The 24,445-nt window shown below is 34.9% G+C and overlaps 1 protein-coding gene across 3 annotated transcripts in view; it reads right to left on the reverse strand.

Moving 5' to 3' along the window:
* Nucleotides 1-24,445, reverse strand: part of LOC123670568 (tachykinin-like peptides receptor 86C) — a 132,134-nt gene that overhangs the window by 30,428 nt on the left and 77,261 nt on the right. For all 3 annotated transcript variants that reach the window (XM_045604064.1, XM_045604066.1, XM_045604065.1), the window contains exon 5: nt 8,057-8,191. In XM_045604064.1, coding sequence (XP_045460020.1) covers nt 8,057-8,191 — 135 coding nt within the window. The remainder of the gene's footprint in view (nt 1-8,056; nt 8,192-24,445) is intronic.

Below are 24,445 nucleotides of genomic sequence, written 5' to 3' on the forward strand. Positions count from 1 at the left end.
CAATTTTGAAATGTCAAATCTGCTTTTTATTGCAGTGCTTTTTATTGCAGATTCGTTTTCTACGGCAAAAAATACAGAAGTTTCGTACGAACCATTTTTCACAAATCGTCACAGATAACTCTGTAATCGAGTTTGAATTTTGCGTCTAAACAATCTTAATGTGAACGTTCTATTATTCATTCACATGAAATTTTTGGCGTAGATTGGACTACTCGTTGAAACAATGGAAAACGTTCTGCGCATACAGCTAGACGCCTTGACGGATATTTCAAATATAATACTCTTTCAATTGATACATTCTTATTATTTAATGGGAAGTATTTTGACCAAGACGGTACATGTACTGAAAACAAACAGTTCAGCAGAAAACGTCCGAATTTCATTTGAATAAATAATCGAATGCGTAAGTTAAGGACGTTCAGATGGAAAATTCGAACTATTATAAAAAACAAAACTTTTGTATTTTCTGGAGTAGAATACGAATTTTCAATAGAATACAGGGGTTCCTACTTGAAATTTCAGAGTTCACGTTCCCCCACATGGGGATATTGAATGAAAGAGGTTCTGACATAAGTGGTCTTGCTCCTCTAAACCATCAACATTTTATTCGACATTTTTCCGTGAGATAATTTCTTTTCGAAATTTTCGATTGATTCAACTAAATAAAATCATCCGGTATATTTATGACGGTTTTTCCATAGCGATGATAAAAATTACAAATTAAAAAAAAAACGATAACAGAAATGAATTACCTATTCAGTGAGATACACATTTTTTTTCATTAGAAATGTTATGCCGTATGTATTTCATCGAAATTGGACTAGCTGAATAGCTAGGATCACAATTGATATCAGTGGGTTTTTTTAATTAAATTTTTATATTCATCTTCTTACATCTATATTTCAAGCATTCGTAGAGAAGCCTTTGAAGAAGGAAATCAATATTTCCATAATAGAAATAGAACCTATTTTTCCTTTCGAACATTGGAACATTCCAACAGCATTATACTTTTTCAATGGTAATTCAGAAAGCGTAAAATGTAATTGAGAAAAGCAAATTGAATTTCAGAAGGTCGAAATATAATTGAGATTGGAGGTTGTTACTCAGAATAGTGAATTTATATTTCAGAAATATAAATTGGAATTGGGATTTGCTAGGTCGGAATTCAAAAATACGAAATTGTTATTCAGAATTGGTTACATGTACAGGGTGGGCAAATTTCGATGTTTTAGCACTACAATTTTTAAACAAGAGGAAATAGACAAAATCTGGTACCCCATTCTCGGTCTCTTTTTCTGAAAAACTAACAAGGGTAGTATTCATTTTTGGCCACCTTCTTTTGTTTTCGAGTTATAAGAGAAAATTGGAAAAATGGCGATATCGAAAAACATTTATATCTCTGCTAATACTGATGATAGAGCTCTGAAATTAAAACATTATAGAGGCACTTTTTTACGAAGAATCCAGTGGCGTGCTCGTTTTTTCGAAAGGGTTTTTAATTACGAAGCTATGATCCAAAGTTATGTTTTTTCAAATGGGAACACACGATTTATGCGCCATTTTTTGAAAGCTTAATTTTTCCTGATTTCCAAAATATATAACATCGTATGGTTTGTATTAAAATAATTAACAGAAAATGGTCAAAAACCTTTTTTACCTAAGAGTCCCAATATTTCTATAGTTTCAACTGTTGATGAGCACAGAAAAACTTAGTTTTTTAGAACAATCTGATTATTTCTATGTTTTTTACTAATTTCTACAAAATTCGAATATAGATATATTTCATAAATATAGTTTTGAAAATACAAATGAACTCGGAGGAAATTTGCTTGGTTGCTTGAACACAGTTTCAAATATTCATCTATTGAAGTCGGAGCGAAATGTCGAGAAGATGTGTCGACTGTGCATTGTGCAATTGTTGTCATTATTAGGTGAAATATTATTTCTTGTTGGTTGCCTTTTTAATTAAATTTAGTCAAAAATCATAAACTGTAGCAGGTTGAATGTATTCCTCATGAAATTTATCATCTGCAGTTTATTTCGAGGAGAAACACTAATTGATTCAGCCGAAAAAGTTGAACAATATTGTTCTTGTAATTCATAAAGAGAAGAATGCATTATCAAAAAATACTATAAATTATACTTATTTCTCAATAGATCCTGGACAGAGCCACCGCCAGATATTTTAGCTTCCCGGCAAAATAGAATTTTGCCGCCCTGCTTTGCCTTTTATCTGATTTATCCTTGAAGGAGTTTCGGCTATTCCTGTCAGGCATCTTTTCCATTTCATTTGGAATCTACTTTTTTTACTTAGAATCACCTCATCAAATTAATTAAAGGACGTTTTGTAAATTTCATCGAAAAACCTTCTGAATTGCTTAAAAGTACGACGCCCACAGTAAAAAGACGACGTAGTTATAAAGGTGCATTTTGGTACTGATTTGTATTTTCATAACTATAGTTGGGAGCACATATTTGATTAAAAAAAAAAATTGCTCTTGAAAATATTTTTGTATCAAAAAGTGTTGCGCAAGTGAATTTCACGCAAACTTTACGGGCAGTTGAATATTCAGAGATACGCATTTAGGTCGAAAAACCAACCATAGCAGGTACAGCGAGGGCTAAAAATAGAACAGGAACATCCTTGGCGCCACATTGTCGCTACATATGGTCATCCTGAAGTCACATCTAAGGGCAAGGAATGAAGACGTGGACCAATCAGGGACTTGGATTGCGCTTTGGTATGCAAAATCCAAAGCGACGCTTAACATCCCCAGGAAATTGGGGTACCATAGTCAGTACGCTCGTAGTTGTTACCTTGTAAACACATAACTTGTACAGCCAAATTCAATATATTAGTTAAGAAATCCGGTGTTTCATTATCCCAATTTAATAGAATTACAGTTGATCGATTCAACCAAAAATAAAAAGTATGTCTTGTTTTATCAACTGACTTTGCGCCCCGGCAAAATGTCCGGTTTGCCGGTCATGGTGACGGCTCTGATCCAAGATATTTAAGCACATAAATAATCGTGAGAAACTCTTTGTAAAATTAAGAATTAGATTTTATAATTATTCTTAGCGCTTTATAATTATAATAACAAGTCAAGTAATTTTGTAATCATGAATCATTCAGTTGATTTAATACAATTGTTCGAACTCGTGGATTACGTGATAATAAAGGTGTTTTCCAGGAAAACTCGCAGACGAAATAGGGAAGAGCAAGAAAATAAATTTCTTTCAAAGACGCTTCACAACTGTTAGGAAATGTACAGGAGATGCCTGTAAGCATAGCTTCAGGCTTTATTGAGCTTTCAGTTGAATGTTTCAAAGCGAAATTACATCTAGTGTGCGCTATCAATTTTCTGCGCTGCCAATAAGTTTTATGGGACAAATATAATTATTGACAACCTGATATAAACGTCTGTATTTCTCTTAGCAATCGTAAAGAACTGAATGTATCATTTTCGTGATACATTACGATTCCTGACTGATTTTTCAGTGGCGTGTCGAGACTTTGACGAGTAGGGAAACTCCTCCACCATCTTTCCATTTCCTCGCATTTTATGTGAAATATACTTAAATTTATTTAGAAAGGTAAGTATATCGATGATATTGAGAAATGGATTTCTCGTCTTAATGAATGTTTTTTTTTCTAGTAAAGCCTGTATATGAGATTTAATAGTAATAATTATGTCATATTAGCAGATAAGGTATCAATAAAACACAAAGTAAATAATGCACAAAATGACTTTTGATCATGGTCAGTTGGCCTCTCGCATTTTTAATAATGAAAATTTATACTTATATCATATGTTAAAAGGCAATTATTAAAATCATTTTGTGGATTTGATTCAAAGTATAAAGTTCAATTTTTCTATATTTTCTTATGGATAAGTTCAACTATTGCCGGATACTTGATAGTTTCTACCCTTGCCAGACACCCCTAAAATTCAATAAATTATAATTAAATTTCTTATAAAAACCGATTCTAGTGAGACTTTACGAGTGAATATAAAATACCAATTTAAAGCTTCTACTGAAATTTCGTGATGACCGCGTTATCATAATACAAATATACTGACCGACGTGAATTCCGGAACTTTTGAGCTTCCGATCATTCAAGCGCCAATTGCACCCATGGAAACCAAAGAACTGGCTATGAGATAATACGATCAATAAAACATAATAACTCCTTTGTATCTATATTTTGGTCAACAACAACAATAACAAAAATATTTATTTTCAGAATTATCATCTACATGACAACAAAATGAAAATAAGTCAAACAGATTTGAAAGTTAATGAGATCTTTGGCATGCTTCCTTGAATTCTAATAAGTCATAAGGTTCTGAATCAGTAATAAGGGCATAAATTCTTTTACGAAACGTGTTATATTCTGTCAAATTCCTGATACTCTTAAGGCGGCCACTCACGATGCGCCCAGGTTCGAGCGTTTCGATAATTTTACAGTCGGGCAGCTCGGGACACGTCCGCACGACTGTAAATCAGAGAATGAACTTAACTGCCCGACTGGAATCTCTTGAACGCCTGCTACCAAACGTTCGAAAAAACGCTTCGTGAGTGGCGGGCATTAGGTAAAAAGTTGTATAATGTAATGGACATGTAAGTCGTGCTCCTTTCAGTTAACGTTAATTTATGACATGGGAAAAAGTACTCATTCATTCTTCTTGTGTTATTCTGATTTTCAAATCTTTGAAAATAGTTGATATTTTTTCGAAAGAAAAGTAGGCTTCTGTAAATATATAGTTCAGGTACAGTGAGAATATTGTTTCTTGTAAAAGTTCCTCTGCAAGATGTTCGAAATTTCATATTGAACATGGTCCTGATTGCTAGCTTCTGTGTTATGAAAACTTGTTCAGCTTGTGAACTGGAGCCCCAAAAAATTATTCCATATGTTAGTAATGACTGAAAGTTGATCTTGATAATACTATTGCTGACCCGGTTCCTAACAGCCCTCAATGTATAACATACAGAGTTCAATCTGGAAATTAGTTGTCCACAATGAGATCTCCAGTTGAGATTTCTATCAATTGTGATTCCTAAATCCTTCAAATTTGAGCTTATTGCAACTTCCGTGTCATTGATGTTGATATTCCTTGGAAAAATTGTGTTCGATCTTGTACTGGAGAAATATTTAACGTTGATTTTTTTTGTATTCAATATGAGATCGCTCTTATCACACCAGACTGCTACTTCTGACATTGTTTCTTTCAGATTATAGGTAACATTTTTGGAAGTTATGAGGATATTGGTATCATCTGCATACAAGTAGGTGTTAATACTAACTTCAGATTGGTCCTGAACCATCGGACATGCATTTCTCATTTCTTAAACGGAATGCGAAACTTCTTCCTCTGACATTTTGTCATATTTCTTTATCATGGTTGGTATTTCATTCTGGATATCATCCGGCAGGTCATCTATGTATACAATAAAAAAAATAGGACCCAGAAGAGTGCCCTGTGGGACTCCTCTAATAATTTCTTTTTCAGAAGATAAAATCCTTTCCCCATTTTCATATGAATTCACAACTTGTCTACGATTCTTCAGGTAACTTTCAAGTAGTTTAAGCGGTAATCCTCTAATTCCATTCAACTCCAGCTTTTTTGTGAGTATATTGTGGTCAACAGTGTCAAAGGCCTTTGAGAAATCAACAACAACAACAACTGTGGGCGCCATTGGCGTAAAAATGAATGAACGCTCAAAAACTCCTGAATTCACTTCTATGATTTACTCATTTTTAGTGAATTCACTCAATGTTAAGGTACTTGTATTATTGTATCAGTACAGTAACTTCAATATTTGCAGATCTGTAATAGCTCTGAAACTACAACCAAATAAGCATAGTGATGAAGTGCCAGACATTTGTCGAAAATCAATCCAGAAATAGACATGAAAATATGCATCCAATTGAAAAAGACACAGAACAGGGCTACTCTAATAAAGGGTTCATAAAACAAGAAATATGTGTTTGTACATTATCTTTTGTATAGATAAAGCGATTATTTGTTTTGAATAACCAACTGGAGTGGATTCCACTCAAGTTACACCTCCCTCTATCGACATTCTCGACAGGAGGCAACTGCTGTTCCGGTCATTAAGTAATTGCTTTAATTAACTTCAAGGAAAGAAACAGTTTATGCGTTTATCTCGAGGGAAAGGAGATTTCCTAGGCCTAGACATCATTTCCTCGCTTAGTTATGGGGGAGCCGGATTTATAGAGTTGGATAAAGGCTATAAAAGATTCAATGAGATTTTTCGTGAAGAAGGATTAAGCGGTAAAATTGTAGGATACCAAGTAATTTATTGGTTCAAAAGTTGGGGCTCCATAAAACAGAGTTACACAGGACTGTATGGTCATGCCACTGATCAAGATAGCGATTGACAGAATTGGAATTGAATTAGTTCATCAGTGAGTCAATCCTTATGGTTTAAGGTAAGTTCCTGCTCAAAATGTAAAAATTACAGAAATTGTGATGAAATGATAGAGCTATCTGTTCAGAAAATAACCACTCAAGAAATACATCTCTCGAATTTTACCTAATTTTGTTGAATCGAATGTTATCATTGCCCAGTTTGTCTCTGACTATGAAGAAACTGAGGGTTGGCCTATTTAGCTGGTGAAAAGAGTTGTTTGTGTAAAAAATAATCATGAAGTTCGAGCGATCGCTAAATATCATAAAATAAACGCGCGTTAACAAGTTAACATTGGAGGCTAACTTAATAACGTGATGAAACATTATGAATTCATTTTTGATGATTGTTTCGAACTTCGCTGAAATTGTGCTTGACTTTTTTCTAAATGTTGCATTGACTTTCCGCATTATTTCTTTTTTACGCTTTTGAAACACCCGCATTATTCATGGGTCATGGCTTTTGTATGTTCACTTACGCATTATGACCGAAATTTCACAATAATTTTATGGAACATTTCGCTGTCACTCCAGCTTCATACGCACGCAAATACGGTCCTCCTTTTCTCTACAATTCTACTGAGCGATCGGATGTAATAAGAGGTAAAGCAAATACTTGTCAATGGTATTGTATTGAATTCATATAGATATTTCAATTTGTACCTTATTTTTCTGAAGGAGAAGGAAAACTCTCTATGTCAACTCCAAATGCTTCATTAAAAAGGCTACATATGTTCCGATCTCTCAAGAGGTCATCTCCAGACACTATAATCAAGAAAAAGACGCCACTAAGCCAGAAAACTATAAAAGGCACTGTAGTGGAGGAGAAACAAAAATATAAACATTAAGAAAGAAAAAGATACAAATAACTTCTCATCATCAGAAATGAAAATTCTCTAAATGAAATTGTCCCATTAAAAGAAAAAATTGATGAAAAATATATAAAGTCTCAAAAAGGGGAGCTTACCTACTACTTAATGAAAAAGAAAACAAACAGAGCAATGAATATAAAAAGGGACATAAAATGATAAAAAATGAATCAGGAATAGGGGATCCATTCATGTGAAGTTGTGAAAAAGGGAAAGAAAAAAGTAAAAAAGAAACAACAAACGAATAATGAAAAGTTCACGTAATTTGTATCTTGTTCTTTCTTAATGTTTATATTTTTTACTCTTGCGTTACAATGTTTTTGTTAATTTCTTTTGCTCAGTTCTGTATTTATCTTGAATTTTAGACTATGTAGCCAATTATATAAAACACTTGCAGTCGACATAGAAAGTTGTTTCTTCAACATTTTCTCCATTATTCATTAGCAAACTAGTTTTATTTGTTTCGAGTTAGGTATAGTGTAGTGAGAGCTAGACTGGAACAGTGCAACAATCGAAGCATCTGTATCGAATAAACGAGTGTTCTTTTTCAATGGTGAAGTGGGGATGGTCGCAGGGTTCTAATGAAGAATATTACCAATTTGATGGAAACTTCCTTGAATTCTAAAAGGGATTGATTCATCTCATCTCAAATATAAAATTCATCTCATTTTTCTTTATTTTTCAAAATAACAATTTTGTGTCTCCACTATTTGAGAAACAAAATAGTTCAAGTATTGTTGTATCCCTTACCTATGAGTGATGGTTGTAGAATATATCAAACAAGGAAGAGCAAATATGAAACTTGCCGTCCAGAAAATAACGATGGCAACAATAGATGAAACTTCAGACATTCTTGGTTGAAGAGGATGAACTATCGCCAGATATCTGTAACAAAGATCGAAAATTAGTTTTTGCTACCACATTGCGCTTACAACGCATTTTGAGTCCCAACACGCGAATATTGAAGAGTAAATTTAATTCTGTTATGACTCTATGCACCGAACGTCCAATTAACACCAATGATGAGATAACTATGGCAACGACATGCAGAAATACGTCATTCATGTACGAATAATTAATCGAATCAAATTTGATCTGTAATTACTATTTTGCAGGTTGCTGTCTATGATCATGTCATATTATGAGATATAAGATACCTAATCTTAAGAATATCGTATAAATTGTTGTTTGTATCAGTCCAAATAGATAAGTCAATTCGATTAGTATCGTTTGGAGACTATTCTATTAGTCAAACGTTTCATCTAGATTCTTGTTTAAATAAATCGTTCTTTAAAAACGAGGTTTTCTTTCCAAAAACATAACATTGATCGCTCAAAAGTTCTTGACTTTACGTCAGTGCTATCCTCATTTTTTCCGACATTCTTCTTGATTCTTGGAATTGGAATCACGAAAATATTGGGTATTGCTTTTCCAATATTCATCTTGGATTTTCAATAGTTCTGATGATGTGATCAGCTTATAGCTTGAGATTGGTATTTCATATTGTCAGCTGAAATGTCAAGTCTTTCGATTTCTGGGCGGAGGAGATACTGTGAAATTTTTTTCGATATTCTTTTTTGATTCCCTGTGCTTTTAGTTACGCGTTCAATAAGAATATGTGCACGATATTCCGAATTTTGATCTGGAATAAATTTCATAGTGATATTTTATTTACGGAAGCCCTAGTTTCATAGACGAACTTCAGAGGGATTACCACAACGTGGCTTTCGGCGTATCAATTAAACTTTGGTAGCCATTCATTTATCTCTAGCGCTCCTGCGATGATTCAACTTTGTAAGGTGTACGAAGTTGTAGTTACATTCACCTTATCTTCTTTTTCTTTTCGAAGCAGAGGGCAGCACTGTATGACAGTCGATTATTTTTTTTCACAAAATCATAATTTACCTCTTTTGTGATAATTTTTGTTAGGTTTTTTGACGAGTATTTCGAAAAATATATCAGTGCTTTGTACATTATACATATCATCGAATCATATTTGCGCAACAATGAAAGGTTACCAAATATTTTTTTCATTCGCAAATCAAAAATATTTACTTTCTACAATGTAAATTATTATTCGAGGAAATTATGTGAAAACCTCATGAAAATCGATGAATTGTAAGAAGAAATATCTCTTATTTTGTTTTGAACTGAGCAGCCACGTGGTAGTGTTCCCTTTCAACTGAGGCATTCAAGTTCCTAATCTACCCAGCACATTTCAAGGTTCTAGGTCCTTTGCAAGTTAACGTGTATGCGGCTGTCAGGCCGGACGGATAGAATTTGAGGACGAATTCGTACTGAATTTTTTGGCTTCGGAGAACGAGCGTTCAAAAACTGGGTCAACTGTTGGAATAAATTTGGATGGATGAAATTTAAAGAAAAAACTAATTCTTTGGCTCTGTTTGACTGTTGAAAATTTAAATAAACCAATTTCCAATGAAGAGAATGATAATTAACCTTCTAGCGGGCACGTTGTTTAATTTTCCTAGAGGGAGCTCGTGTCGTAATTTTAACTTCATAAAATTTTCATCATGGAAATTATGTTTTATACATATAGGTACATAATTCACTGAGAAATTACTTTGAACTTGCGAAAAATTCTTTTTCACTTTTGAAGGAAAATATTTGAATTTCATGAATAGAAAACTGAACAATGCCCAAAAAAATTTGTGGCGAATTCTCAGTGGTATTCATTGTACATTCTGTTATTAAAATATCCTCTAATATATTTTGGAATTCAACAGAATAAATGGTTTTTTTTTATCAACTTCGTCAACGCCAAATGACACTACTTTATGCTAATAATAGAAACATTAAATAATACAACTATACCAATAGAAAAGAATAACATAAAACAAAGTAAAAAAAAAAAAATATTATAACTAATATAAAACGAAGTAATTTCTACTGAACTATTAAATTGTTGGAAACAATTGTTTAGCCAGGCTGAATTTTTGACTGATCAGTCAAAAATAAAACCTGATGAAGCCACAGTGTGGCGAAACAATTGTGGTTAACAATTGAATAGTTTAGTGGAAATTACTTTGTTTCATTTTATTCATAATGAATTTTCTCCAAGTAAGGACCGAATCCATTAAATATCAGAAAAGAATTAATTATTTCTTATGGTCAATACGTTTTTCTAATGAATGGGAAAATTTATTGTTCTCCTTTCCATTTATAGTGTACCTTTCCTAAGATAGCTCCAACCATATTAATATTTATATCTTCAGGAATATTAAGGGAATACATTTCCATTAGATCTGATAGATTGAAGACGAAATTGCAGATTTTCAGGATAAATAACAAATCTGTACAGGGCCGTCGCTAGGGTGTAGGCAGGATAGGCGTTCGCCTAGGGCGGCAAAATTCAAGGGCGGCATTTCAAGCTTGATCAACAAAAATCACATGTGTAGAAGTACCAAATGTGATTTAATTCAGTCAGCAACAATGGGAAGGATTACCGACCAATTTAAATAACATGAAAAACCATAAAAAGTCCGCATAATACATTATATCATAAATATCCAGATGTGGCGTGATCCTCTCATAGTGCTGTTTACGATTTATTGACGCTAAAAAAACAAAAGCACTCATCAGACTTGTCGGCGTTCCCTTTACGTTGCCGAATTTTATGGCCACTTGGGGTTCTGGATTATTTTCTTTTCAATTCCATAATCGCAATGTTGATTCCTCAGAATGGAATGCAAAATATAAGAAAACGATCCCATTTCATCATATCATATCATTGCCGCATTTATGGAGAAGCGTTGAAAATTGAACGCTAGTGAATTTTTTTTATTTTATTGAGCTCATTTTCCAATTATTTATCGATTTCATTCGAATATTTAAGAAAAAATTTTTGACTTGATAAAAAAGTTAAAATGTTGTTCCATTTGAGAAAACGAACTGAAAATGTTTCACCTTTGCATTACCTAATATAAGCTATTCTGATTATTCAATCAAATGCGGCAATTGCACCCTTGGAGATCACAGAACTTTATATAGTTCTATGTGTGATTTAAAAGTGTACAATCGGTTACTTTGTCATTTGCCAACTTTGTTCATGAAAAAATAGATGAGGGGCATTTCGTCGCAAGAATCTTTTTCAATTTGTCACGTGTTTTCGATGTTATCCACGTAAGTTCATAGACACTTGACAGTAAGCTATATAATGTAGGTTTCCGTGGGATATTTCTTGAACAGGTGTTCCTGCCTTCCCTTAACCTATGTCTGCTGTCAGTACCAATATTGAGGGGCAAAATTAAATCTTTCGACCATACTCAAATTTTTCGATACTTTCAATACAAAAAACTCAAGATCGAATTTGGGTTTCAAGTAGCTATTGTGATAATGATATTTTTTGTGAATAGAAATTACCGAAGCTGTTTTGAGTAATGTAGAAAATTTATCATCATTAACAGAACCATGTGATTTGATTAAATGAGTGAGGAGCAATAATATCTATAATACTTCCCAATGCATTAACTGATATATCAATTATGTCTCACCCTCTTTTATTATTCAAAGATCTGATAATTCTCTAGTGGAAAAAGGGGAAGTATTGAACATTAGGGTAGAAGTTGTGCATACACTTCCGTCAGTATGAGTACTGAAATCAGCCAACATAAAGCAACCTCAGAAGGTTCATTATACAGTTTTCCGTTTCCCATCCTGATTGAAGGTTCATTATACAGTTTACCAGCCTAATTGAGCTTGATGTTATGATGAAAAACGCTTTACGACTGGTTTTTCTTTCCACGATATCCCACACTCATTCAAGAAAGAATTTACAGAACAGGTGGACTTGGTTTACTTCAGTTATATTTTTAATTTTAGCTCTGTTATAAATCTCATGAGTATTCAACCTTCTAAGATTTTTATGCAACCAGAACAAATTTTCGAATTCACACTAGCTGACATTGAAATGCTGGAATTTTCGAGAATAAGATTGCTGAATTCGGTTGCATTCCCTTAGATAATAACCAAGATATGAAACTACTAAACTCCTAATGTAGATGACAATAATTCCGAGAATTATTGCATAACGTGGCAATAGTTCGTGCTACAATTTTTTTGAGTAACACTGCGAATATTGCATAGATATACAGATTCTCTTGAATTACATGCACAAGACTCATCCTGTATATAAAAGAAAGTGAAGAAAAAGAATGTAGATATGCAACACTTCGTTTTGAAAATACTCAGGAAAATATTTTCTTCTGCCTAAGGCACTATGAAATATTGCAGAACAATATTCACTTGTATTATGCCAAGTTGAAAGAAAATGGGTCATCGCCATCCTAAAAGCAACAATATTAAAATACTGCACAACTTTCCGGCAACTAATTTATGGCCAGTAATTCATCCATAACTAAACTATACTATCGCAAAAATTGAAAATTTACTCGATTATTTTAAGTCAACACTTCCTTTATAATCCAATCGTTCCAACTCTCAACTCAAATTCCACCTTTTCAGCACTTTGAGCAATTTGAATACCAACCTCCAGAACTTATCGAAAAAGTTGTCGCAAACTGAAGGAAAAAATTATTCCTTATCTTATCCAACAGAAACAGTCAGAACACCTTAATTCCAACGAATTTCCCCGCGATGTTCTATTTCCTTCTATCTTATTTCCCAAGAATTTCGGAGAATATCTGCTCTATTACCGGTTCGCATTTCTTTGAGGCTTTCGGGAGATATTCTCAAAAAACGATTTTTTTTCAATTTCAACACCCTGTATCTCGAAATTGGTGCATTTTGGAGAGTGAATTATTTGTTTTTTTTTTATTTTCGAACGAGCTATCACATCCTGAAGTCCTCACCATGTATTATCAAACACCCTGTACTCCGTTCAAATATAAGACGGAGCAATATAAACTAAGTAAATCGAATGGTTTGCGCTCAAGGCTAATCTTCATGGTCAAACGGTCTTAAATCCAAACCCTCTTTGTTCCTATAACAGACTTCAACGTAATATGAATATGATCTTTCAAATCCAACAGTGTTCATTTATTCATCGTCAATTTTCACAAATGGGTATAAAAATATTTTCTTCTGTCTACACCACTATAAAAATTTCAGAACAATATTCACTTGTTGTCCAATTAATTGTCTTATGACAAGTTGAAAGAAAGTGGGTCATCGTCATCTTGAAAGCAACAATAGTAATATACTGCACAACTTTTCGGCAACTAATTTATGGCCAGTAATTCATCCACTACTAAACTATACTAATGTAAACATTGAAAATTTCCTCCATTATTTCAAGTCAACACTTCCTTTATAATCTAATCATTCCAACTCTCAACTCAAATTTCACCTTTTCAACACTTTAAGCAATTTGAATACCGACCTCCGGAAGTTATCGAAAAAGTTCTCGCAAACTGAACGGAAAAATTATTCCCTGTTTTATCTAACAGAAACAGTCAGAACTCCTTAATTCCAACGAATATCCCGACGATGTTCTATTTCTTCCGATCTTATTTCCCAAGAATTTCGGAGAATATCTGCTCTATTACAGGTTCGCATTCCTTTAAGGCTTTCCGGCTGATTCGAATAAGTTTCCCTGAATTATGTTATTGTGTCATTGATTTACTGGGGAGCATCGTTCTCCCAGAAAATACCCGTTCCTTCTAATGGGGAGCAGAGGGAACTGTTGCTTTTGTCTGAAGGAACAATTACGGTAACCTGACTTTCCGATGAGTGGGAGGAAATTGAATGAGTTCAGCTAAACAAGTGTCTTTGCGGATCGAGTTCGTGATCTACGGAAGTGAAAAAATACTGCTAGTCTAACACAATACTGGTGGAGTGGTCTTTTACTTTGTGATAATACCTTGTCAATGAAATTAGAAAATTACTTTCTATCACAATGATATTACATTCCTTTTTACCTCATATGATATTCCAATTCACTTGCAATAGCATATGATGAAGATGAGCCATAAATAATAATGAAAAAAAAGCTTGTAGAAAATAAAGAAAAGCCTTGTATCTATGTAGGATCCAGTTATTATTCCCTGTAACGAATTGAGATAGTCAACCGGATGCTTGGAGACCTATTAGTTTCTTTTAGTGTCGAGGACATGACAGTTTCAATCGATTTACAGGGAACGAATTGTTATTGTACATAATGTAAAAAGGATGTGTTATTCTTCGGGGTGTCGAAGAATGTGTCATGTCGGTTGTAAAACTTAAGAGATTTACTGGGGTTGGGAAAGTTCTAGAACAAGACGGTTGTACCAGATGTGTTACATCTGTTTCTCAGGTTCTAGTCCTTCTAGAATATTCGATTTCCAGGAATCCGCGAAGATCTTTGGAGGCGGTACGGCAAAAGCCCTTATTGGACTAGGGGATGGTACCTTCCCCTAAGGGTGTGGTCAAACCGAGAGAAGGGAGGTCTATATTCGAGAGAGGGTAATTCCAATCGGCAGAGAGCACAGTTCAAATTAAACCGAAGACGGGTACAGACGGTACAGTTCAACTTAAGCCGAAGACGAGTCGAGTTCGGTCGTTCAACGTAAGACGAAAAGACGGTTCGCGGACTAGATTAAGACGAGTCGCGAACCAGTTAGAGACGCGACGACCGAAAACTTGAAGTACAACGAAGACGTGATAATCGAAGACGTTTCGAGTAATTAAACTAGAGTTAAAGACGAAATTCAGTACCGTAGTGAGAAACTTGTAATTAAGACGTAATTAAAATCTTCTCAATACTGAGTTTGTACTGCATAAGTGTGGCTTTGTAAATAGATGTGAATAATTCAAAAGAGTTTAATTATTGCAAATCCAACAAAGTCGCGGAGAAAAAGACGAAAGGCCAGGTAATCGAATCATACCTCTAGACGATCGATTAACCAAGCCTACATCTATACAAATAAAAAATTAGCAAAACCTTCTACTTCGATGTAAAAGGTAATCCCTAGAAATTAGGATTTGGAACAATGATTATTAATAAGTCACCATTTACTTTTAGTTTGAAGGAAACCCTTTAATAATGATGGTTAGTTGCAGATTATTTGTTGAACTGAAAGGCTGTGTTGTGGTTTGTATTATGCAATATGGCTGATGATGTAGTGAACGTGAGAGAGGTAACGTACATAAAGTATAGTGTCGCTAAGCGTGAGTACTTACTGTCGTTAATAAAATTATTGAGCAGTGAAGTGAGCACTTTTTCCTAGCATCAATTGGAGTGATTGATTGTAATCACAAAGGAGTTTCCAAATAAAAAATCCACGAATACATAAATGGGAAAAACAAGCTTATTCTTAATTTTCAAGTGACAAGTGGAATTAGAGAAATGTTCACAAGTGTTGATGTGAGTTGGCCTGGATCCGTGAAAGACGCCAGACTTTGGAAAATTCTCAAGTTAGAGAAATTATGCATACAAAAACCAGCGCAGTACTAATAGGCAAAGATTTGCTGCTTTGACTCAGGGACTTTTTTCCCAATAGAGTCTTTCAATGTCGTATTAGTGATTCTGAATCATCTACTATACGGGATATTTCATAATATGTGCGCAGATCTTCAGGATTTGATAGTTCGTCCAAACATATGAAAAATAAAGTATTAACTTATCTTCTAAAATGCACCATTTTCAAGATATAGCTGAAATCGAAAAAATTATCTCCGGAATCTTTTTTTGTAAAGAAAACAGCAGAAAAGGCATTTTCTAAACATAATAAGCTATGCTCCGTGCGGATTTTGAGACGCCCATTTGAATTGCAAATATTTTCTATGAAAAGAGTATTTTTCGTTATACGCTCTTAAGTCGACCATTTTAGAGAAAAATCAACTTTAATGTTGAAAAAATGGTCTTCAGAATTTTTTTAAACAACTGAACAGTGCTTACTAATGTTGTTTTCAGTAGGATGAAAGGTTCCGGAGATATTCACAAAAAACGCTTTTTTTTAATCTCAACACTCTGTATCTCGAAAATGATGCATTTTGGAGGGTTGTTGGATTTACAGGTTTAGTAGAGGATTTACTAATACACAGATAATGTTTTAATCGTTTATTCTTTCTTGAATATCTCTCTCCGAGCAAGCTCGATATCGAATAGACAGAAGTTATAGGTTAGACCTCAAATGTCTAAAACTTCGATCATGAAGATCGATTCTTGTTCTTTAGCTCGATAGCCCTCGATGGCCTCGTCACGCGCAGCCTCTCAGCGCCGCCGTGACGATATGAAGTAACTACGAGTGTAGGATAGGATATAATGTTGGTTGTCTCTCTCGTAATTTGTTCGGATGAAGTAATATTCTTACAAGGGTAAATTAATAAAACTATTTTTTTAATATTTCATAACAAACTATCACATCCTGAAGTCCTGCGCAAATATTATAAAACACCTTGTACTCCGTTCACATATGATACGGAGCAATATAAACTAAGCCAATCGCATGGTTTGCGCATAGAGCAAATCTTATTAGTCAAACGGTCCTAAATCCGCTTCGCGTCGTCCGGTCATGACAGTTTCATGCGGGAAAGTACCACTTTCCGAACTATTCTAAATTCGATTATCGTATTTCCGTTTTACAAAATGTCCATGGCACTGCTGTCACCTAAGTTTGAAATTTTCTGTTTTCTTCTCAACTACTTTTTAATACAAACATATCGTCTTCTACAATTCAAATTTTTTGATTTTCTTTGAAATTTAATGCGAACATCCGTAACAGTATATCAAGTCTATAAGTATTTGGATCAAAACTAATCCTCTGAAATCCAAAATATAATACGGATAAAAATAAGCAGAGCCGAAAAGAATGTTCTTTAATTCAACATCTACCCTCTATAAATATAATTACAACATGTTTAATATTTTAATCTCTTCCTGAAAAAACTCAACTTCAGTTGTGAAACAAACAGAGCAATACGTTTCCACCCAAATTTATTGGAGACTGGAAAATTGTTTCGTGCTCTTGCACACCCCACTTAAACCGTAAAAGAGGCACATTCTGTTGGTTTAAACCCCACTGTAGAGCATAATAGCCACGTGTACTCATAAATAACTCTCGTTTTTGAATAATTAAAAATACACCAGCAACTAGAACAAACAAAATGAGAGTCTGGGTGATTTGTATGATTAAAAGAATATAAGTGTGTTAAGTACTATCTGATGTACCTGGTCATATTAACTTTTTTCAGAAAGGAATGGAGTTTGTTAATTGGGACGTGAGATTTGTTTTAGCGTGTTTTTTCAACACGGGGTTCTAATTTGTTGTGAACGGGAGTAATGCTAATGAAATCCTGCTTAGAGTTAACGTATACGTTCTGATTAGGAGGAAAAAGAATTTTCATCTGACCAATGCTTGTCGCTTTGTATAGAGTTTGGAAAAACAGGTTTGAAAAATGTGACCTCAGCGGATTGCGTAGGGTTTACGTTTCGTTTATCCTTTGTTAGAGAAAAGGGGTTGAATTGTTCGTTTGAAACTGAGTTGCCGAGCTATGGAATGCTGAGGCGAGACATATTTTGTTTCATTGTTGTTCGAGCGAGGTAGGAACAAAGTTCAATTACTCGTAATTAATTTTAATCTAATCTAGGTTGTGGTTCTGAATCGAAGTTTTTAAAAGAATATTTTTTCCTACAAAGGTGTTAAGAGTTAGAATATTTGCAGATGTAAATTGAGAAGAGGATTAAATGGAGGGTGAATTTTTTTTAATATTATCCTTCATCTTGTTGCAATACCCAATTAAAATCAGGACAACACAGACGTAAAGACTTGAACTTTTGAGCTCTCGTTCATTCAACATTCAATTCTCTTTATTATTTCCTCTTGAATTTTAAGAATAACCAGGAGGTATATGGTCAGTACATTTTCGTTAATTTCCACTTTTATATATTGGAATTACGTAGGCAATTCTGGACGCGTCAGAACAGACCCCTTGCTCAAGACTTTAATTTAACACAGAGTGCGCAAATATTGGGTGGACTTTTTTCAATGAAACTATACCCATTTCATGAACATTTGTAGTTATTTCTTTTCATTCAGATCGTTCATAGTCACTTATACTCGTTCCACACTTATACGGTTCCATTCGGTTCGGTGTGTATTCGATTCGTTTTCGGTAGCCGCCGGAAAAGTGTGAAACGGTGATATGGTGTGTGTTCGGTACCTAGTAGATAACTGATAGAACCGAAAGCCCCCTCGACACGAATCGGTTACGTTCGGTTTCCATTCGGGTCCAGAGTTCACAAAAGCAATTGGTCGTTTACACACATACGGTTTAGTTTCGGTTCGGTCACGTTTTCGGCGAGGGAAAATATTATTTTATTTTCATTTTCTCATTTTAAATTTTGTTATTTACATTTAGCAATGTCTGATTCACTTGACATTGATATTGAGCGGCTGATTACATCAGTCCAATCACGTTTGGTGAGGATAGGGTGTACCCAGTGAAGTCGATTATTCCTCTTTCGTTTTTTGATTCTTCTATAGAGAAATAACATGGCAGCAATTTGTCATTCTCCATAGTGAGCATTGTGGGAAAAGTGAGTGACTGCGTATTCGATGATTTGGTCGTGAAATCAAACCTTATACTAACCGTGAAGAGTTTTCATTCGTTTTAGGCGCTACTGAAAACGAATCGAATACGCACCTAACCGAATCGAACCGTATAAGTGTGAAACGAGTCTTAATAGTACTCAAATTAAGTAAATAACATCACGGCTGGCAAACAATTTTTCAATTCTGGAAAAAGTACCTCTTCGAGCGGAACTCGAACCCGCAACCTTCCAATCACTAGTCCAACGCTCTAACCAACTGAGCCACCGAGGAAGTTGAAAGTTCTAACCGCATACGAGGAACCCCCTTCTCCCAGAATCGAATGTTAGTAGTGAGTAGGAGGTATTTTTTCCAGAATTCAAAATTGTCTGGAAGCCGAGATGTTATATTCCTATATTAATTCACAGACGTTAAACCAGTATTAAGTACTCATATTGTTTGATATTATATTCCGTTATGATATGCTTCGTTAAATATATGAGTCCTCTTTGTTTTAGCTGTGTGCTCAATTAGATTAAATTCGTGAGCTGAATTATCCGATGAATGGGGGTCATACATATGTTTTGTTAGTGTTTCTGAATATACTGGCAATGCAAACCTTTGAAACCTTCGTTATACTATTTGATTTGTATTTTTCTCTTCTTTCAGGAAACCCAAACTGAAGTTGCCTCCTATACATATTCTACCGTTTACAGCACTCTATGAGGCATACAGTCCAGATGTGAAGGAGTAAAGAATTCCTAATTTTCTGCGGGGGCTCTGTATATGGCGAGCAGTCCAACTTTTTTATTTCGGTTATTTTTATAGTAGCCATTTCAGAATACTTCCCAAGATTAATGTGGTTTATGTATTACTATGCAAAAAAAAAAAGGTGGTTACTACCTAAATGGTTACATGAATCCGCTACAATTTCCGCTAATTAAAACTTCATTGTTTTTTCGTTTTATTTTATATTAGGGATCGAGTTTATTCAGATCTAACTCTAATTTGTTAACCACGGCAACATCGGTTTTGGAGCTTGCCGCTGTCAAATTTGTTTTCACATTCGGTTGGTTTTTTTGTAATAATTCAATTATTGAATTTTTGTCACTTATTAAATGATTGCTACAAAGGTTATCTTCGTCTTCGTTTAGGTTTGAAGTGTCGTCGATAGATTCATAACAATCTTCTTAGGTGTGTTCTTCAAAAATTATACGCAAATCTGGAGTAATATTCATTTCATGTGGTACCTTTTTTGTGAATTTGTCAATAATTCTAATCAAATAGTGTTTTCGAACTATGATAGCTCAGGCGCCTTTAATTGAGAGGCGGCAATTCGACCCAGTTCAGTGGCACTCTTTTCATATATCATTCGTGATTCTTAAAAACAACATAAGGTTGTTCCGCTTCTCTGCGTTTGTCAACATTCCCTGCGATTAAAATCTCCAAACCACCTGTATAATAAATAACACATGGCAGCCAAACCAATATACACAGAATTCCCTATTCCCCTCATTGAAAGAGGAATTAAATCATTATGTATTTCACAACGATGAAAAACAACACTACTTTCGCTTTCGAATTATTTACAAGCCGATGTTTAAACATTCAACATAAGAAAATTTACTACGATTTTGTATTCGAAACTAGTTACTGCTAAATTCCAAATGTTTTCAGTGAAACACATGTTTGCAATCCCAATTAGTTTTCGAAGCATATTTCTCATTCATTAGAATTTAATTTTTATATACATGATTCTTCATCGGAAGAAGAAAGTTCTGTATTATCATCGGATCTGATGCTGTTTTTTTCAAACCTTTCTCTACCTTCAGTATAGACTCGAAAGCAAAATATATTTTGATTCTGAAAACCCTGCAAATATCGCACTATTTTCGCTGAACATTTTGCATATTCTTAACCTTTCCCGAAAACTATTTTCGCAAAACATCCTGTATATTCACGACGATTCCCGAAAACACAGAACCAATCACCACAGACACGGATGCTCTATAGGCTTAATTTAGGCCAAACCTGTTGCTAAAATCCAAATATACACACATACATATGCAAAGGAGGAAAAAGCAATCGCTATGTAATCCACGTCGGATTCTATGAATATGAGATGATTTTTAATTCGAACCGTCTACAGAGGCCAACAGCCAATTTAATCCCATTCAGGCCTGTTTGATTTCCGCGAACTTCAAAGGCTAAAAAGATCCACGCACTGGTCAGATCCACACAAATATGCGGCATAAACAGAATTCAATTTTCTGATTTGTTATCGCATTGCATGAACTGAGCCGTTTTGATTATGCTGAGAATTCCGGCTGACCTTGAGTTTGACGTGACCGTTCTTTTTGTTAGTATGTCGGACGGTTCCTTTTCAGGATAAATACGAGGAATGAATGAAGAGTAAATTGAATTCGACCAGGCGAAGAAACGAAGCGAGTGAATAACCTTCGTATCTTCGCCTGTTCGAATTTACAAAACTGCCACAAAAAAAGTGTATTTTTCTCAAGCAACTGTCATATAATTTATATATCGGTTCATGTTCTTATAATGTTACTATATGAATATTTCCCTGAACTAAAACTAAACTACAAATTAAAATAGAATCATTTTGACAAATTTTCTTCTACATCCCTGAATTGGAGGTACAAATGAAAATGACAGATTCCTCGCATATTTAGAGAAAAATACAGAGTGTTAATGTTTGAATTTTTTTCAAGGTTTTTTTCATAGCACCTTCCCTTCACGAGATATTTAACTTGAATGATAGCGCGAACTTTATTAGGCAAAGTGGCCTCCTGTCAAATTGGCTGAATTTTTAATATGTTATAGTCCAAGTAATTCCAAACAAAAAGTTCCAAAGGCCAAAATTTGTCTATAGGCTAGTTTTGACGCTAGAGGCTCCTGAAAACTCTCATTCGTTTTCCATTGTTAAACAATACTAAACGTTATCCTGGATTATCATCACTATTCTGATTACTCAAGATGTGAACAGTCATTAATATAAGATACTACTGAAAACATTGTTCTTTGGTGTGGTTACATTTGATCAGTTTGTCTCAGCTTCTGACAATTTTTTGAGTTCAATTATTCGAAAATGGTTACAAATCAACTTAGCGATCTACAATATAGGAGATATCTCCCTAAATATGCATTTTGGGCCATAAGTTTATACATCAAACTATATACTTATTTTTCAATGTACTATCACCCCCAGAAAGCTCGGTACACATTTGTGACTCACCCTGTATATTACAATTTGAAGTTTCCATCCTGTGAGATGCTAATCTTGAATTCAATCTAGAGGGATATATTTTTTCTGGAACCGTAACCGCTTTTTTCCTCTAGAACTTTCTTTCAGAATGAAAAAAACGAGAGAACGCCTTCTCAATCAGTGCAGCGCTGAATCCCGTATCACTGATGGAATTGTCAGTTTCGCAATCGGATTCGCATTCAGTGATCTCTGCCAAATACACAATTGCGACTCTGTTGTAGCACGGTTGCGAGATTCGCAGCCCATGACTCCATTTCTTAGGCAAGCATAGAGTCATTACATACTCCCCTGTCAGTACCGATGATGCCCTAGAGAGGTGCGAGGTACATTCGAGAAGAAAGGGAGCGGAAAAGTAGATGAATAAGCGTGCCTTCGAAGCTGTTACTGGGAAGCCTTAGCATGTGGGGAGCTGAGAATCGTGCTCTGCACATGTTGGTCGCTTGTCTCCGATCAACACGTAGAGCGGAGCAGTGAGTACCCACAACGTTCTGCAACGAAGTCGCAGCTTTCCACTCCACGTAGGAGTCACTTCTTTGGCGAGTGATTTTTGATACAATTCTGAGAAGTGTTTCATTTCGAAATTACTGATAGAATCGGTTAGTTTGACACTCAGATATCTGTGTCAAATTCAACTTCCATTTAGAGATGGATCGCTCAAGAGAGCGATGTTGCACGGTTGGGTTTATATGCTGAGCAGTGCCAATTTAGAGAGATATGCGCAGCCCACGATGCCATCTGTCAAGCAAACACATATTCACTGTATGGTGAAGTGAATATTGAATAATGACGAGTTTTAAAACTCTCAACGTGACTGAATGATAGAGCAATCGGTTTAGATAACGAGCGCTCAAAAACTTGTTAGGTGAAGCTTTTGTTCAATCATAGATTCATAAGATTCTTATTACTAATATTCGGTATCAACAATAAAATGGAATTGAAAAGAATTTAACGTAAAAATAGCACACTTAAAGTAAATATTCTACGTGTTCTCTTCCGACTGTCATGCTTTTTTTAATTTTTGTAATTTCAACGCCAAGAACCTTTTTGTTCATCAATACTTCATTTGATGTACTATACCCATATTTTGATCAAATTACGTGTCCTCAGCCTATATGTCCCAATGTAATGTCGTTCACCCTAAGAAGAAGTAGAAGACTAATATAATGCTGGGTTCCATAAAACTTTTATAGTGGCGATCCTCAAAGCGTTCATTCAATATGTTGACCCAAAACTGATGTTGACCCAAAACTGATGTTGGTTCGATATGAGCATTTGATTAATATTTGATTGTTTGAGCTTTCTGTCAATTTATTTATCGTCAGTATATTCGAGCCTAGGGCTAATAAACAAGTCGACCTATCAAATGCTCAAAATCTCTAATCTTTCATTCCCAAATATCTGAATATCGTGACTAGTTTGGAAACGTATCCGTTTAATTTTCAGCTAGAACATAAAACAGTTCCAATTGTGACTAGTCATGGCACGCAACGATAGTTTTTTCATCAACACCCTCGAGAACGATATCTTGTTCGCTTCAATATACACGATAAAAAGCTTGAGGATGAATTTCTGTCGCAAATATTTCCTGATAGTTACAGTTTGAGTTGTAGGTAGATTATCAATACGGAAGTAAAGGGTGTTTTTTTAAGAGCTATAGAACTTTAAATTGCAATAAAACAACGAAGGATTATTCGATTGACATAAATTTTAATTATCCGCAAGATAATCTTGTGGCATTACATTTTAAATATGATTTCTGGCATGACCGCCACGGCTGGCTCGGATGTAGTCCAATCTGGACGTCCAATTTTCGATGACTTTTCCAACATTTGTGGCCGTATATCGGCAATAACACGGCGAATGTTGTCTTCCAAATGGTCAAGGGTTTGTGGCTTATCCGCATAGACCAATTACTTTACATAGCCCCACTGAAAGTAGTCTAGCGGTGTTAAATCACAAGATCTTGGAGACCAATTCACAGGTCCAAAACGTGAAATTAGGCGGTCACCAAACGTGTCTTTCAATAAATCGATTGTGGCACGAGCTGTGTGACATGTTGCGCCTTCTTGTTGGAACCACAGCTCCTGGACATCATGGTTGTTCAATTCAGGAATGAAAAAGTTAGTAATCATGGCTATATACCGATCACCATTGACTGTAACGTTCTGGCCATCATCGTTTTTGAAGAAGTATGGACCAATGATTCCACCAGCCCATAAAGCGCACCAAACAGTCAGTTTTTCTGGATGTAACGGTGTTTCGACATACACTTGAGGATTAGCTTCACTCCAAATGCGGCAGTTTTGTTTGTTGGCGTAGCCATTCAACCAGAAGTGCGCTTCATCTCTAATGGACGTAGTGCGCGATACG

Source organism: Harmonia axyridis, chromosome 1 (assembly GCF_914767665.1).
Source record: "Harmonia axyridis chromosome 1, icHarAxyr1.1, whole genome shotgun sequence".
NCBI classification, from domain to species: domain Eukaryota; kingdom Metazoa; phylum Arthropoda; class Insecta; order Coleoptera; family Coccinellidae; genus Harmonia; species Harmonia axyridis.